At 46.2% G+C, this 15,593-nt stretch overlaps 1 protein-coding gene across 1 annotated transcript; it reads right to left on the bottom strand.

Annotated features, from left to right (window-relative positions):
- Positions 1–8,364: 8,364 nt before the first annotated feature.
- LOC142465374 (sulfotransferase 1 family member D1-like) lies at positions 8,365–10,229 on the bottom strand. Its single transcript, XM_075569345.1, has 3 exons — positions 10,014–10,229; positions 9,457–9,582; positions 8,365–8,588 (listed from the first exon to the last, which is right to left on the bottom strand). The coding sequence occupies exons 1-3, from the start codon at positions 10,135–10,137 to the stop codon at positions 8,419–8,421; spliced, it is 420 nt and encodes a 139-aa protein (XP_075425460.1). The 5' UTR covers positions 10,138–10,229; the 3' UTR covers positions 8,365–8,418.
- Positions 10,230–15,593: the final 5,364 nt, after the last annotated feature.

The raw sequence follows: 15,593 nt of genomic DNA, 5'->3' as shown, positions 1-15,593 counted from the left end.
TGATAGGTGGGACCTGTATCTCCAAACAGTGTGGAGTCCCTGATGGAATACACCTCAGTATGTAGAATCTCTTGTCTCAGCTAGTAAATCTAATACATATATTATGTTCTATTATGACACACTTATGAATGTAGTTAACGTGTTAGTATACATGCAGCCACAAAGAGCATAACGTTTGTGTTCCTAGTAGATATAAGTATGTCTGAACTTAGTGAGAATCTAGTATAGCGAAATACACAGATATCTATATTTTATTTTTATTTATAAAAATATTTTACCAGGAAGTAATACATTGAGAGTTACCTCTCGTTTTCAAGTATGTCCTGGGCACAGAGTAAAACAAATAGTACATGGTTACAAGTACAGTTACATAAATGAGCAGGATATACATTATATACAAGACATTGCGTGCACAGTTAAAGAAAATATATATTATGAGCGTATGAAACAGTTACAGACCAGATTAAAATGTGAGACAGCCTTAGATTTGAAAGAACTTAACCTGGTGGTGGATGTGAGAGTCTCTGGTAGGTTGTTCCAGTTTTGGGGTGCACGGTAGGAGAAGGAGGAACGTCCGGATACTTTGTTGAGCTTTGGGACCATGAACAGTCTTTTGGAGTCTGATCTCAGGTGATAAGTGCTGCATGTGTTAACCCTTTGTATTCTCTGCCACAGCGGGTCAAGAGAGTATTCAGTAAATGAAAATCGTATATAGTAGCCGTCTCGATTTCATAACAAGGGTAACGTTAGGGAGTTATAGCAATACTCCTAAGGAGTATAGAGAAACAATGCAATTTCTATTGTTAATACATAGTAACAAAATCTGGGGGGATTCCTGAGTACATGTTTCGGGGTTACCTGCAACACTGGCCCCTTTCTACCCAAACACACCCTGACAAAATGTTACCGTAAAATCACCCCTGAAACGCACGCCCTGCACATCCCCGCTGGTTGGCACTCCTGGAACAGTAAAACCACACATAGATCCCGGGCGAAATACCTTTATTAATGCCTGGGTATCCCTTCACCGTCACACCTTGCCACCTCAAAGGCTAGGCACTGGCACAACGCACCATGCTGGGCGGCACAGCTCTTGAGGTTAGATGTTCAACAGGACTGTCCTTGCGGTATAGTCCATCTGCACTGCCGTGTCCGCTGCCCTCCTCCCCTACTTGGCTGAGCATAGCACCGATGCCAAAGTCAGAGGCATCAGTCTGCACCAAAAACTGTTTAGAGAAATCCGGTGCAGCTAACTTCCCAGGCGGGAGACCAGACAACCAATACTGAGAGTCGTTTCTCGGTCAAGTCAGTCAGGGGTTTAGCCACAGCACTGTACTGAGGCACAAACTTCCTATGATAGCCAGCGGTGCCTAGGAAAGCCACAACCTGCTTCTTAGTCTTGGGGATAGGCCACAGAACCACTGCCTCAACCTTAGCTGGTTCGGGCTGCCTACTTACTCGGCACCCTAACTCAACTAGCCCCCCTCTAGGAAAACCTATCCTAGCAAAGATACCTAACACTGCCTTAGCTACTCTCTGAAATAGTTTCCCCATTACTGGTAATGAGTTCAGGAGTATCCTCACACAATCACCTGCCTAACCTGCTGGCTGGCAGGCATCACCGGGGCAGCAGAAATCTGCCACTACCCCTGATGCCTCCGGCCAGGAGTAAGGCTACAACAGCCGGGCTCTTGTCTGAGGGGCCCTCTGATGCCCCGCTAGTGGAATGGATTGGGCTACCTGCAATAACTGCTGCCTATCCTCCCTGGGTATCACTAGCCAACTTCTACCTGTCCAGATTTTATCTAACCCGGTAGAGCCTGGCCCCTACCCCAGAGCCCGTGGTGCCACAGCGAGTGGTCTGACCCCTCACTTTCCCGAGACTCGGACGCCCGAAGTCTCATACCTTCTAAGCTGGGGTCAGCTTTTACCGCATCCCTAAACGCTGTTCCTAACACTAACCACCAACCCTTAGTCCCTAAGTCAGGGGGAACAGGTAAAGGGAACAGTAAGTCAGTCTCTGGTCGTGATTCAGTTTGGCTTACCTGTCTGGTCTCCGCAGAGACCGCTGGAACTGTTGGTCCCAAATGCAAGGGGACAGGGGTTGGTTCTGCTGCGATCTCTGATGACTGGCTCCTAGTAATTGCTGCAACAGGAGCCAGCTCTGCTGTGAACACACAGGTTACTTGCCCCAGGTCATTGCCAAGCAAAACTGCGGCATCTAACCCAAGCAATACCCACACCTCCCTCATGCCATGTCTGGAACCCCAATCCAAAAAGTTCTGGCAACCTGGAGTGACCGCGGTCCTCCATCTGGCATGGTCACTTGCATCCCATTGCCCGGGAGCAAATCCTCTGGTCGGACCATATCAGGTCAGACCAGGGTAACGGTGGCCCTGGAGTCCAGCAAGCCGTCCGCTTGCCGATCCCCGATGGTCACCCTCTGCAGATGTTTTTGCCGGACATCGCTGGGCTGCATCCTGACTGATGCCACCTGATGTCCCTCTGTCTCCGGTGCTGGTCCCGGGGTGGCAAGCGCAGATCTCTTTTCGGACGTCCCTCTGTGGGTTGATTCCGTGGCTGTGCTTGACTCCTCTGTGTGTGCCAGCCGCACACGGGTGACTGGTCTCGCAGCTGGAGAAAGTTGCCCCTGATGTGGTCCACCGGACCAGGCATGGTCCAGACAGTCAGGTCTGATGTGACCCACTTTGTTGCAGAGATAGCATCTCCTCTTGTTCTTAAACTCTGCAGCTTTTGAAACGCTGTTCTCTGCTGCAGGCTTGTGTACCCACTGAGGAGTCTGCTTGGCTCCCTTGGCTGGCACAGCCGGTTTCTTGGGAGCCCCTTCCTCATCCATCAGTGAGCGACTGCAAATATACTCATCAGCCATCCTGGCAGCTTCCACATGGGTCTTAGGTTTACGGTCAAAGACCCATGCCCTCACATCCGAGGGACACTGCTGCAGTAACTGCTCCTGAAACATTAAGTCCAGCAAAGTGTGGTATTTTGTAGCACCACAACCCTCCACCCACTGAGTGCCCTGCCATGTCATGTGGGCACCATAGTTCACATAGGACTCCTTGGGGTAACGTTCCCGTCCTGAACTTGCCACGGTACGCTTCTGGGGTGAGGACATACTGCAACAGCAGCAAAGCTTTCACATGTTCATACTCATCCCGATCTTCACGTGGGATGCCCTGCAGGGTTTCTTTAGCAATCCCAGACAACAAGGGGTGCACCCACAGCACCCAGTCCCATTGTGGCACCCAGTATCTCTAGCACCCTCTCTATCCACCTTTAAGACCCACCTTAAGACACACTTGCTTAAAGAAGCATACGAATAGCACTGTGAACATTCTGAACACATGATACATAAAGCTTGGCCCCCTGCAGACGCACTTACCAGAACTCCCTCCTCCTGTCTCTGTACGTTCTCCCTACCTACCAATTAGACTCCTCGGGGCAGGGACTCCTCTTCCTTAATGTTATGTTTATGTCTAAAGCACTTATTCCCATGATCTGTTATTTATATTATCTGTTATTTATTCGATTACCACATGTATTACTGCTGTGAAGCGCTATGTACATTAATGGCGCTATATAAATAAAGACATACAATACAATACAATACACTGAGTTTCAAAGTCTGATAGAAAACCGATGATTTTGTCTGTGCCACAGACAAAGTTGTTGAAGCTGTGGTGATTGACTTGGGGCACGGCCTGCTCTCCGTTGATCAAGTGAGAGTGAGGGGACACTTGTCCGTGTACAGCTGCCAGCATCCAAATTCTCTCATCTGCTGTAGCTCTTTCCCCCCATGAGGCAAGAAGTGCTGTGAGTCCAGGGTTAGCATTCCAGTAGCCACAGGGACTATACACTCACAATTCCACAATATGGCTCAGGAGCACCCAGCCGGGCCAAATACCTTAATTAATGGCCTGGGTACCCCTTCACCATCACATTAGATCAGAAAGTGCAGCTACAGAGTGAATGTGATCCATCCCACAGCTTCACAGTTACTGAGACTCGTGGATGGGAACTCTAGACTGGAGTTCACAGTTGTTCCCATTTCTCTCACTTGCCCTCCTAATTGAGGTACATGTTCTTAAGGCAGTTAGCCTACTGCCTCTGCCAGTCTCCTAGAGCCTGGAGGCTGGGGCTGCCAATGCTGCCAGAAGCCCGACAGGGGAGGACCTTCCCCCTGCAAGGTAAAAAAACCCCTTCTTCTTATACGCACCTTATAAATGCTAAAACCTGTTATGAATGTTCTGTATTTCATATAGTTGGAAAGCGGATAAGCCGCCCAACCCTAGAGAGGGAAATTTGTTTGTCACAATATATATATATATATATATATATATATATATATATATTTTTTTTTTTTAATTTGCCTAACTCAAAAATAGTTTAAACATTCGTGTTGTGGCCACTATCCGTCCTAAACACTCATCCTAAACATTTGCTTTGCTCAGACTCTATATGAGTTTTACTGGAGAGGAGACAGAGAGAGCTACCCCTGAGATACCTGTGATATATATGCTACTAGGATATGCAAATGACTCCAGATAACATGTTTCCCAGGTATCTCAGGGTGCACATGTGTCTCTGCATGTGTTGTCTAAAGGTGTGTTTGATGGGATATGTATGTATGTGTAATACATTGAGAGTTACTTCTCGTTTTCAGGTATGTCCTGGGCACAGAGACATACATAGCTTTTCTTGTTCTCTCACCTCTTCCTAAACCCCCTTTCTCTTTCAGAAACCTCTCCCATGCTCCTTATTTAGCTTAATGAGCGTCTCTATGACATGCACACACATAATTATCCTCAGCAGCATTTCCTGGGAGCCACAGTTTTGCCATCGCTGTCCTAGGATGTGCAAACCAACATCTCCGAGATGGCTGATTGGGTTCCCAGTTACCTTGCAGGTTGTCATGGTAGCTTGTGACAGGGTATAATATACACCAAAATATCTGGGTTGAATTGAACACGACTTAGATATAATAAAGATAGTTTATTCCTTAAAGAAGGAGAACACACAAGATGATACAAATAACAGACAAGAAATAGCACTTACTTAAGGGTTGGACAATGAAGCAATCAGGTACAGGATTGGCAATTCATTCAGCAATACAGGTTCAAATGCAGACTTCACGAAAAGACACGAAAGACACTGGGCATAGAGCTTACACTCGTTTATATGGAGTTTCACTCCTATACCCTGGCATTAAGTGCAAGTCATTGGAGGACAATTATCTGCACCCAATCCCTCCTTGCCACCTCACTTGAGAGGCAAAGTAATACCTACCCACTGGGTGGATATTATTCTAATCAGGGGCTTATTTCCCTAGCCCCCCTCCCACAAGACTGGCGTCTGAAAGTCTGCTTGGGACAGGAAAACCTTTGTCCCAAGGTGTGAAACACAACACATCATAAAGTACCCACGTCCTGCTTTCCTTTGTGCTAGCATACACAAGCAGGGTGGGGGAGCCTTTGATCAAGGAGTTTATTGTAGACCACTTGTCTCCCCCTGAGCATTAACATACCATATGGGCTCTAGCCTTCCCGGGTGTGACGACCGTGAGGGTTTGGCCCGGGATTAACGGGGTTACTCCCCAAGGGCCCCCCTCTAACCTCGCCAGGGAGACAAGGGGTTAACTGGGCTGAGGCCCAGAAAAGTGATTTAACCCTTGTTATAACATGAAAATGCTTATTCCCCTGTGTAAAGGTATTGTTGCGGGATCAGTGTCTGCATAACACACACCCTGGATCATAAGGGGTTAATAAGCTACAGTTTAAGAAAATTCCACTGTATTGTGTCTTTTCAGGGAATCTGGACTTCAAAGGGCTTAATTGAAGTTGAATGTGAAAAGCAGAAGGGTTTTTTACTGTACAGTATGTTAATACCTGTTTGCAGCCAGACCCTGAGTGTTGGGGTGCAGCCTCAGGGGAACCCCCCAAGTACCCACATATTAAAAATATAACTTTGTCATAAGGGGGACATATATTTTTGATAAAGTGACCTTTTTGCAGTTTTTGAAATGTCCAGAAACCAAATGCTGTGACTCATATGAGTCTATTCACGTTTGATATGCAAGCTTCCTCTCTGGAAGTGCATATCAAAAGGGAGGTGTGAATGGCCAGTTGGATGCTAAATAGGACATCCTGCTAGAATTTAGCCTGGCTTCACAGGGGTATTGCTATGCGAGACCCAGGAAGCATCAAAAGAGTAATTACCTAATTGTTTATGCGGGAAGCTAAAAGCCTGCTTCAAAGGGTTCATTGATGGGGGTAGGGGTGGAGCTACCCAAGAAGGGAATCAAAATGAGTAACCTTATTAAATATAAGAATACTATGAGATGTCCTTGGCTGAACCTGCTAAGCGCTACATATTTGTATTGGTGGGAGTTAGCCGATCTTTTGAGTGTAAACACTGTATATGTAACCGCTACGAAATGCCAGATATTAATATCTCTATTCATTTTCATATTACACTGTAATGTTTGGTCTCTCTGCGAGCGTCAGGTGTGACGGAATGTATTAATATGGCTCACCTGCTTGTATGTATTACGGAACGGAAGTTAGGCAATGATTTGCAGTAAATATGAAATTTTGGTTGAGTTCTGAGAAACTGAAACCCCCTGTTATGATAATGAGCAGGAAAGGCTAGGATTCACATTGCCTGGTCATCAAAGGCTAAATTGCTAATTGCTTATGCTTGGCCCAACTGACCAAAAGGAACTAACCAGTTAAGTGTAACTTTTCACACTGAACAATGGAAGTCCCCAGTCAGCTTCAAAAGCTTCAAAGGGACTTTTGCTAGACGGCACGGCGCCGTAACTGGGAAAGAAGAGGTTAAAATGATATATAAATCAGAACTACTTTTTACCCATTGTCTTCATGTTAAGTCTTCATGCAAGAAGTTCTTCATGCAAATGTCTTCATGCATGTGTCCTGCATGTATTGCTGTGATGTCAACTGAAATATGGGAGAAGTGGCCCAGTCTGTATCCTGATGGCCTTCTGTCCTAATCTTTAAGTAACTGTCTATATTTTGCTGTTATTTGTACATTTTTTGTGTGTTCACCTATCCTAAGGAATAAATACAATTTGTTATATCTAAGTCTCGTCCCAGTTCAAACCCAGGTATATATATATTTATATATAGTTTTGGTGTAAATTACAGCCTGTCATAAGCTACCGTGACACCGGGCTTTTACCAGACCCAAAATACAATACATTCTTTAATATCTACACATATTAAAATAATCCGTTCTGTGGGTCTGAGCGGGTTGAAATTTGCCAGGTCCTCATGCCGGAGGACCCTTGCCATAGTGGCCAAATAGCAGCCTTCCACGACCCCCAGAACCGGAGATACAAAAAACAAGTTAAAATCCCCTATTAACTTTAATGCAGGATTCTCCGCTATAAGCTAAATGAAATCTCTGTGTTTCACTCTCCCTTTGAAATCAATGGGCTCCGCCGCTATAGGCTTCAATGGAGCAACTCCGCCATTGAAGTCAATGGGGAAATCACAATTTTCACATTTGCCCATACTCCGTCTGGTTGATCGGAGAGGGCTGGAAATGGCCATGCAGTCATGCCGGAACAGTGACTACCTGCGACCAAAATCCCAGCCCTCTTGCACTCACAGAACCGGAGATATAGGCTTACACTTTTCACACTTTCGGACTTAGCCGTTTCAAAGCCACGCGGCTTTCCTCCATTAGAATCAATATGGTCGGCGCCTCCATAGGTAATGCATGGGCTGGCGCCGCCATAGGATTCAATGGGACCTCAGCGCCCATTAGAGTCAATGGCGCGACCCTCGTGGCGAGCGCAACCCTTTATGGGGGGTCCTTCATTCTCGGACCCGGTGGCGGTCGAGTGTGGGGGTTCCTAGGGTCTAGGGGCAAAAAGACTTTTATTCCTGGGTGCCCTAGAACCTAAGTTTCCCACGCCAATTGTGATTGAACTTGACCTAATGTGATCAATGCTCTTTTTTAGACAATGTATCCACTTCTGCGGTCTGGATGGCTGCCAACCCGTTCCTGGAGGTCGGCGTCGAGGAATCCCCATTGAAATGAATGGCTTCATTGACTTACAATGGGGAACCGCCACTCCTCCTCTCGGGCGCCACCTGCAGTTCTTCTGATGAAAATGTGCCCAAATCGCCAGTTTCCCCATAGGATCGTATGGAGCTGCAACAGCGACCTATGGGGAGCTGCAAAATGGAGCCTGCAAAGGCGGGGAAATTGAACAAAGGGCTATAATCACTCCTTAACTATTAACCCTTTCCCTCCCGCATCGATCCCAGTGTATGTGTTGGTGCAGACACTGGAATGGGAAGAATACATATTCACCGGGGGATACACCGTTGGTGCTGAAGCAGGGGCATAACTACAGTACTGGACATCATTCTAGTTAACCCTTCCGGGGGTGGCCAAATGGGGTGTAACCCCTTTAATACCGGGCCAAACCCCCTCTCCCATGACACAGGTGTTTTCCCAGAAGGAGTCCGGCATTAGCTGGATGGGGAGATGCGTCTTCACCAGTCTTGGAGAAGGTAGGGCCTCCAGCTGCTTTACACCTAGCAGGGAAGGAGGCAGGGCAAAGTAAGAAAGGTTTTTGGTAAACAACCATTAGGTTTTTCGACAGTTCTGAAACCTTTTAACGGCTAACTTGAGACTTCTACATAGTGCAGTGTGTACACAAGCATTTGAGACCTCACAAGTCTCATTTTTTAGATCTCTTCTAGCATTTTCTAATCTCAAGTCTCTCTTTAAGGTTTAGAATCTGTGACCTCACTAGTCTCTGCTTCAGGCATCATTAGGGTGCCTTGCAACTTCTTGTGACATCTCAAGTCTCTTCTTCAGGTGTCCAGAAACGACTAAAATAGGGACAATTGAGGACCTGAAAGATTGTGTACAGCTGCACTGATAAAGGACTGTCATGTTGATTTATTAAAAGTTAGCACAATGTACAGCCAACCCACAAATCTCCTGGACCATTATGGCTGCAAGAACTTAGCCCTTAAGCAACATTCAGAAGGCACATGTTTTTCATGGGCAAGAAGTCCATACAAATCAGCTACACAATATTAAATCTGCCTGTAAATACAAAGGCAGCAATCCATTCACTGCTAATTCATCATTTAGCCAGACTACTACTTCTGGTTTCAAAGCAGCAATCTCCCCAAAATTAGCACAAATATATATATTTTACTAGCCGGTTCCTGGAATATCTGGTGCTGGTAAAAAAAATAAAACAAAACTATATGGCCCCTGGGCTCACCAATAAAAGGCCACCACATCTTCTCATGATGACATCATGGCTTTCTATTGACCGCCAGAGCAAGGCTGATCCAGGTGGTCATATAGTGTATCCTGTGGATACAATCTCAGATAGCTCTAGAACGAGGTTGGTTCTGTGGCCTCACAGAACGTGAAAGGTCTGACCTGAAATTATCCCGGGAATTATTAACTCCAGATATGGCACGCGGTTAAATATATTGTCACGCTGACATTTCTCATGATCTCCACCACTATAAATCATGTCCACAATTTCACTAATCCATGTAGTTCCTAGAGGAAATGTCAGAGAAACTTGTATTAGGGCATGAGCAGATTTTGGACAAGTTGTTCTAGGATTCTTCTGTATTTTCACTGATCACCCTGTGGTGAGTGGGACAGACTGGATGGGCCACAGCTTCTCTTCTGTCTGTCACTCTGAAGTGGGAACGAGAAACTGGCGGGGCTATAACTCTTTTACTGTCTCTGTCACTGTGTCGCCCTGCGGGGGGAGGGACAGACTCATAGCTCCCTTCTGTCTGTGTCACTATGTCACCCTGCGGGGGGAGGGGCATAATCATAGCTCCCTTCTGTCTGTGTCACTGTGTCACCCTGCGGGGGGAGGGGCATAATCATAGCTCCCTTCTGTCTGTGTCACTGTGTCACCCTGCGTGGGGAGGGGACAGACTCATAGTTCTCTTCCTCGTCCTATGCCACTACAATACCTGCTTTAGGATAAGGGGCTATAACCGGGTCATCTGGCCTGGCCTGAAAGTGTTCCACCTGTTCCCAGTTCTCTACATGGTGTTTCTTCATGAGAACCCCACGCAGAAGACCCAGAGCCTGCATTGAAGAGACATCCAACTCCTTGAGCCTGAAGAAGAATAAACAGGGAATTTATTATAAATGTATTTATTGTGGCATTTTGCTAATGCCTGGGACCGACCCTTTAACCCATTAAACATGTCACTGTCATTAGGTCGCTTTGCTCCTACGTGGGACTGACATTTTAACCCATTAAACACGTTACTGTCATTATGTCATTTTGCTAGCAGCAGATTTCAAAACCCCCCTCCCGTGGCACAGCTGTTGCGCCCGCCTCCTTACCTGCTGCCCCTCCCTCCTTCTGAACTGCAGTGTCAAATGACGCCATGGACGTCATCAACGTGACGTCGTACAGCGTCACATTGCCATGGTAACACAATGTCATTTGACGGTGCGGTTCAGAAGGAGGAGGAGGGCGGCGGGTAAGGAGGTGGCCGCAACAGATAAAATGACTTCCCATTAGGTCCGAAAGGCCAAAGAGCACAGCAAAAGTATATGGTGGTGGCCATTTTTGCCACCCCCAAATTTTGCCATCCTAGGCCCGGGCCTAACGGGAAATTCGCTAATGCACTTTGCCCCTATGTGGGTTTTCAACGTGCCAAGGAACTGCAGCAGCAAGCAATGCGCTGTGGTCATAAGGAAGATACAGAAGTTTTACTTGGCAAGGGCACATCCAGTATCACTGATGAGAAAGAATGTGTGCACAGTACTGCTGATGTTTCAGAACCTACCAAAGTAAAGAAGAAAAGGAAAAAGTCTACAGAGATGCCTGTGAGAGCTACAAACTCTGCAAGCAAAGTCTGCCCACCTGTAGGACTGCCAGCTGGGGTTCTAGCGAATACAGTGAAAACAGCTGCAATAGCGCCTCCCGAGGTTAGGAAGAAAAATACTCCTGATAGCACAAAAATGGAGGACAAGATGTGGCGTTCCTGTAATGAACCCTACCCCAAGGAAGAGTGGCCCTTCTGGTCCTATGAGGATACGGATAAGGATGAAGATATCTCTTATGGGGAACCAAAACCAAGTCACACCCGCCAAACACCTCAAGAATGGTGCAGGTGCCTAAACTCGGTATGCACCGAACAAACATGTCTCTATGACTCAGAATATTCCTGCCAGCTAACCCAACTGCAAGAAAAGCCTGGCACATACAGTGAAGTTGCTGAAGTTTCAAAATAAAGAAGGAGACCCCAGTATCCCTGATGGGATGGAGTCGTCCAAAACAAAAAGGCAGAAAAAGAAAAGTGGTTCTTCACTTACCATGGAAGGAACAGACACGTCCGCAGATCCCGCGGAAAAAAAGGGGGTCCGAGATGCCCTGCAGCCTAGACAAAATGGAGGATTCGTCACACAGATGACAGAATATCCAGAGGGCTCAAGGCAGAAGTCGTGTAACCCAAAGAAGAGTCTGTCCGGTGCCAACAGTGGGGAACCCTCAATCAACCATACCAAGGAAGTGCAGCCGGAACCAGTGAGTGACGATCCCTTGACCAGCCCTGAAGATGCACTATAGGCTGCCAGGCATAACTGTGATCTGCTCTGTAAATGATTGAAACAGGAGATGGAAGCTAATGCAAGCCTACAGAGTGATCTGTTCTCTATGAACTATGACTGTGGGACAGTGATGAACATGGAGCTTCGCTTACGTAGTGACTTATAGTACCGGATGACTGAACTGAAGATGGCAAACGTTACTATTACCGCCATGGATGAAAAGCAGAGCCAATCTGATAGAATGATTGCTCATCTGAAACAGAAGTATGAGGAGGCACTGAAAGAAATTAGTCTCTCTCAGCAAGAGGTTCACAATTGCCATCGAGAGGTGGAAGTCTCTCAGAATGAGGTTCATACACTCTGCATAGAACTGAATGCCTCACACCAGGAGGTCAACAGTGTCCGGACAGAGGTGAACATGTCGCAGAATGAGGTTCATACTCTCCGCGTAGCACTGGATGTCTCACACCAAGAGATCAGCAGTTGCCACACAGAACTGGAAGTCTCTAAAAAGGAACTTCACAGTCTCGCTGAGGAGCAGGACATCTCTCAAAAAGCTGTCTACAGTCTTAGTATGGATTTTAAAGTCTCTCAGAAGGAGCTTCACACCCTCAACCTAGAGATAGAAGTCTCACGCCAGGAGACCGGGAGTCTCAACTCAGAAGTGTGTAAATGGAAGGAGGACTACAAGGAGAGGAGGCCTTGAATATTACAGAGACTGTAAAAAGATAAAATACAATGCTGAAAGCAGAAAATTCTGATTTGACTGACCGCGTCAATGAAAAGAATGAAAAGCTTAATGAGCTAGAAAAAATGATGAAACTATTTGAATATGAAAAGTTAGAAGCATTGGAGCAACGCACACAAGCAGAGCACCTACTGCAGAACCAACTGCAAGGTCTGCGTGCGTATCTACAGACTGCCAAAGAGAAGCAGCGATGTCTGCAGGAAGAAAATCTGCAGGCTGCTAAAGAAGAACAAGTGCTGCAGGAATGTCCGATTACCCAGTCTCCCCCCGCAAAGCAGCATGAGAATCTGAAGGCTACCCAGAGCATCACCAGAGCATCGCTAGAGGCCAAGCTTAGAGGCCAGGTGACATTGTACAAGGGGGAGCACAAGAAGGTCCAGAAACTGAGGCAAGCAGCTGCGGCCCTAGCGAAGAAATCCGGAGAGCTCCAAAATATAATGAAGAATGCATTGATGCACACTCAGAGCAAACTCTAGAAACAGGATTCTTTAGCTGATGAGCTAAACTTCTTAAAAAGGGAGAAAAGCAGCAGAGTAATTCAGAAGTACTACAAAATTCTTATCCAAGCAAGGTTGGAAAGAGAAATGTATGTGCGCAAACGCTCTGCAGCGCTCACCATACAGGCTGCCTACAGAGGAATGAAAACTCGTTGGCTAAATAGCCAGAATAAAGCAGCCTGCCTTCTCCAATCCATATGGAGAATGCAATGTCAAAGAAAGAATGATGAACATTTGAAGCAGTGTGTAATCTTACTCCAGTCAAATGTTGGGAAGTGTCTGCAGCAAAGAAACTACAAAAAAATAAAGGAAGCTGCTGGTGTGATTCAATCCAGATATAGGTTCTACATCACAACCAAGCAAGCTCTGCATTGCTATAAGCGCACCCACAATGCCATCTCGGTACTACGATCGGGTTTCCACACAAATCAGGAAAGAAGAACCGAATTACGACTGAGATGCGCAATACCAATACAGTCATGCTACTGTGGCCCCAGGGCTCAAGCCATATTCCTCACAATGAAGATCGCCGCTAGAAAGATACAGTCTTTGGCAGACAGAGGGATATTTCCAAGGGATCTGTGAATTAATCTTACACAGTCTCATAAGATGCAAAATGTAAAGTAAATAGCAGAAGGTAACAATAAGAATAATGGAACTGGAGAGACTTCCGGTGACGTCAGCGTCCATGGTTGCCTGAGGGGATCGCTCCGGAGCCCTCCGGTGCATAATCTACCAAAATAAAGCCAATCGGAAAGAAAATACCACCCAAAGTAACCAGGGCACGGCGGAGCTCTCAGGGGATGAGCAAAAAGCTGAAAGGGCCAGCGCAGCAGAGTGTATCAAGCTATTTCATGCCGTCTCACAAACCCCCTGCCAGCGTCGGCCCGACCCAAGATGGCGGCCCGGCATGCTTGCTAGCAGGCCCCGAAAACATGCCCGAACAGGACTTCAGGAAGGACCACCCAGAAATCACCAAAGACTACCTGGAGAATGTATTCCTGAAAATGCGCCAGGGATTCCAGGAAGACCTCTCTAAAGTCATCCACACGCTCAGAACAGATATGAGTGTGCTAGCTAGGAAAACGGACACACTGCAGAAAAAGGTAGAGGACATAGAACACTCCTACTCCCTAGCTGAGGATGAAATAAACAGGCTAAACTTTGAAATTCGGTCACTAAAAGAGAACGCAGAGGAACAAGAGAATAGGGACTACCACCAAAACCTCCGCGTGCGGTACATTCCGGAGTCAGTAGAGACTATCCAACTACAGCCGTATCTGAAAGACCTGTTTACCTACCTGGTCCCTGAGCTGGTGCAGGATCAACTGGAACTAGATCGAGCACGTAGGACCCTGGGCCCGAAATCTTCAGACCCTAAAAGAGCCAGGGATGTCATCATCCATTTCCATTTCTACACAACAAAGGAAAGAGTTCTCTCAGCCAGCAGAGAAAGAGGTGAGGTGCAATTTCGTAATACCCACCTGGAAATTTACAGCGACTTATCTAAAGCGACGGTGGACAGGCGAAGAGAAATGCTGCCCCTTACACAAAAATTAAGGGAACACAAAGTGAGATATAGATGGGGCTTCCCCTTTAAATTGATGGTGCAAGCAGGGGGGAAGCTGAGGGAGTTGGGAGGGGGAATGAGGAAGGTTGGAGTCTATCAAAAGCTAACCTGGATATGTTCAGGTTTATCTTAAAGTCTAAATACTAATCTCCCTAGAATGGGAAAATGGGAAAATTCTCCCATAAGAAAGTCTGCACCCGTTATACCAAGTTAAATCACTCTAAATACCAAAACCTGTTTTATATGTTGAGCAATGTTAATTCTCTGGCACCAACTTGTGGTGAATTCAAGAAATGATAATACTGCTAGGAATAAATAATCCCAGATGCTCATAGTGTTCGGAAATGACTAAATCCTATGTTAGGCCTAAGTATTCAATTATCTGTTGCCAATATCTTGTTTTATACTATTATGTTGTTATTCAATGCCCTATATTGCTCCGATTGGTTATGTGGATACAATCGGAGGACTCCATGTTCTCCCTAATGGCTATCGGGGCGCGACACATGGAGAAGTCTCCAGAGGGCAATATGCCCAACCCTCTCATCCTTAGCGTGGTGAGGGTCACTAAGTTTGGGCACGTTTGTCGCCCACTTTCTCTTTTCTTTTTCCTTTCTGCTATTCTCCTCCCTCCCCCACCCCAGCTGCCCACTCTTCCCCTATCTTCCCCTGTCCCCCCCAGTACAGGTCAACTAGAGATCCGGGGAATTAGTGACACAGATATCTATAATACACAAAGACTTCACTTAGGCAAGTACACAATGGAAGTGCATAGGCCGCCCCACCACCTTGGGAAAGTGGAGGGACCACAAGATCTCTTTCAATTAAAAGAAAAATGGCCAATAAAACATCATTAAAACTGGTATCACTAAACGTAAAAGGGCTGAACTCTGTAATAAAGAGAAAACTTGCCCTACAAGAACTCAAGAAAACAAATGGAGATATTCTATTCCTCCAAGAGACCCACTTTAACACTACATCCCCCCCAAACATCTTCAAAAGAATTTATCCTCAAGTATATTATGCATCCTGCACAGCAAAAAAAGAGGGGTAGCTATACTATTAAAGCACAATATTCCATTTACTTTAAACAAAGAGGTTTCAGACCCAGAAGCAGATATTTAATTCTATATGGATCCCTTTCAGGGGTAGAAATCATTTTGGTTAATGT

Source organism: Ascaphus truei, chromosome 14 (genome assembly GCF_040206685.1).
Source record: "Ascaphus truei isolate aAscTru1 chromosome 14, aAscTru1.hap1, whole genome shotgun sequence".
In the NCBI taxonomy this organism is placed as follows: Eukaryota; Metazoa; Chordata; class Amphibia; order Anura; family Ascaphidae; genus Ascaphus; species Ascaphus truei.
This window is presented reverse-complemented; position numbering and strand designations above follow the sequence as displayed.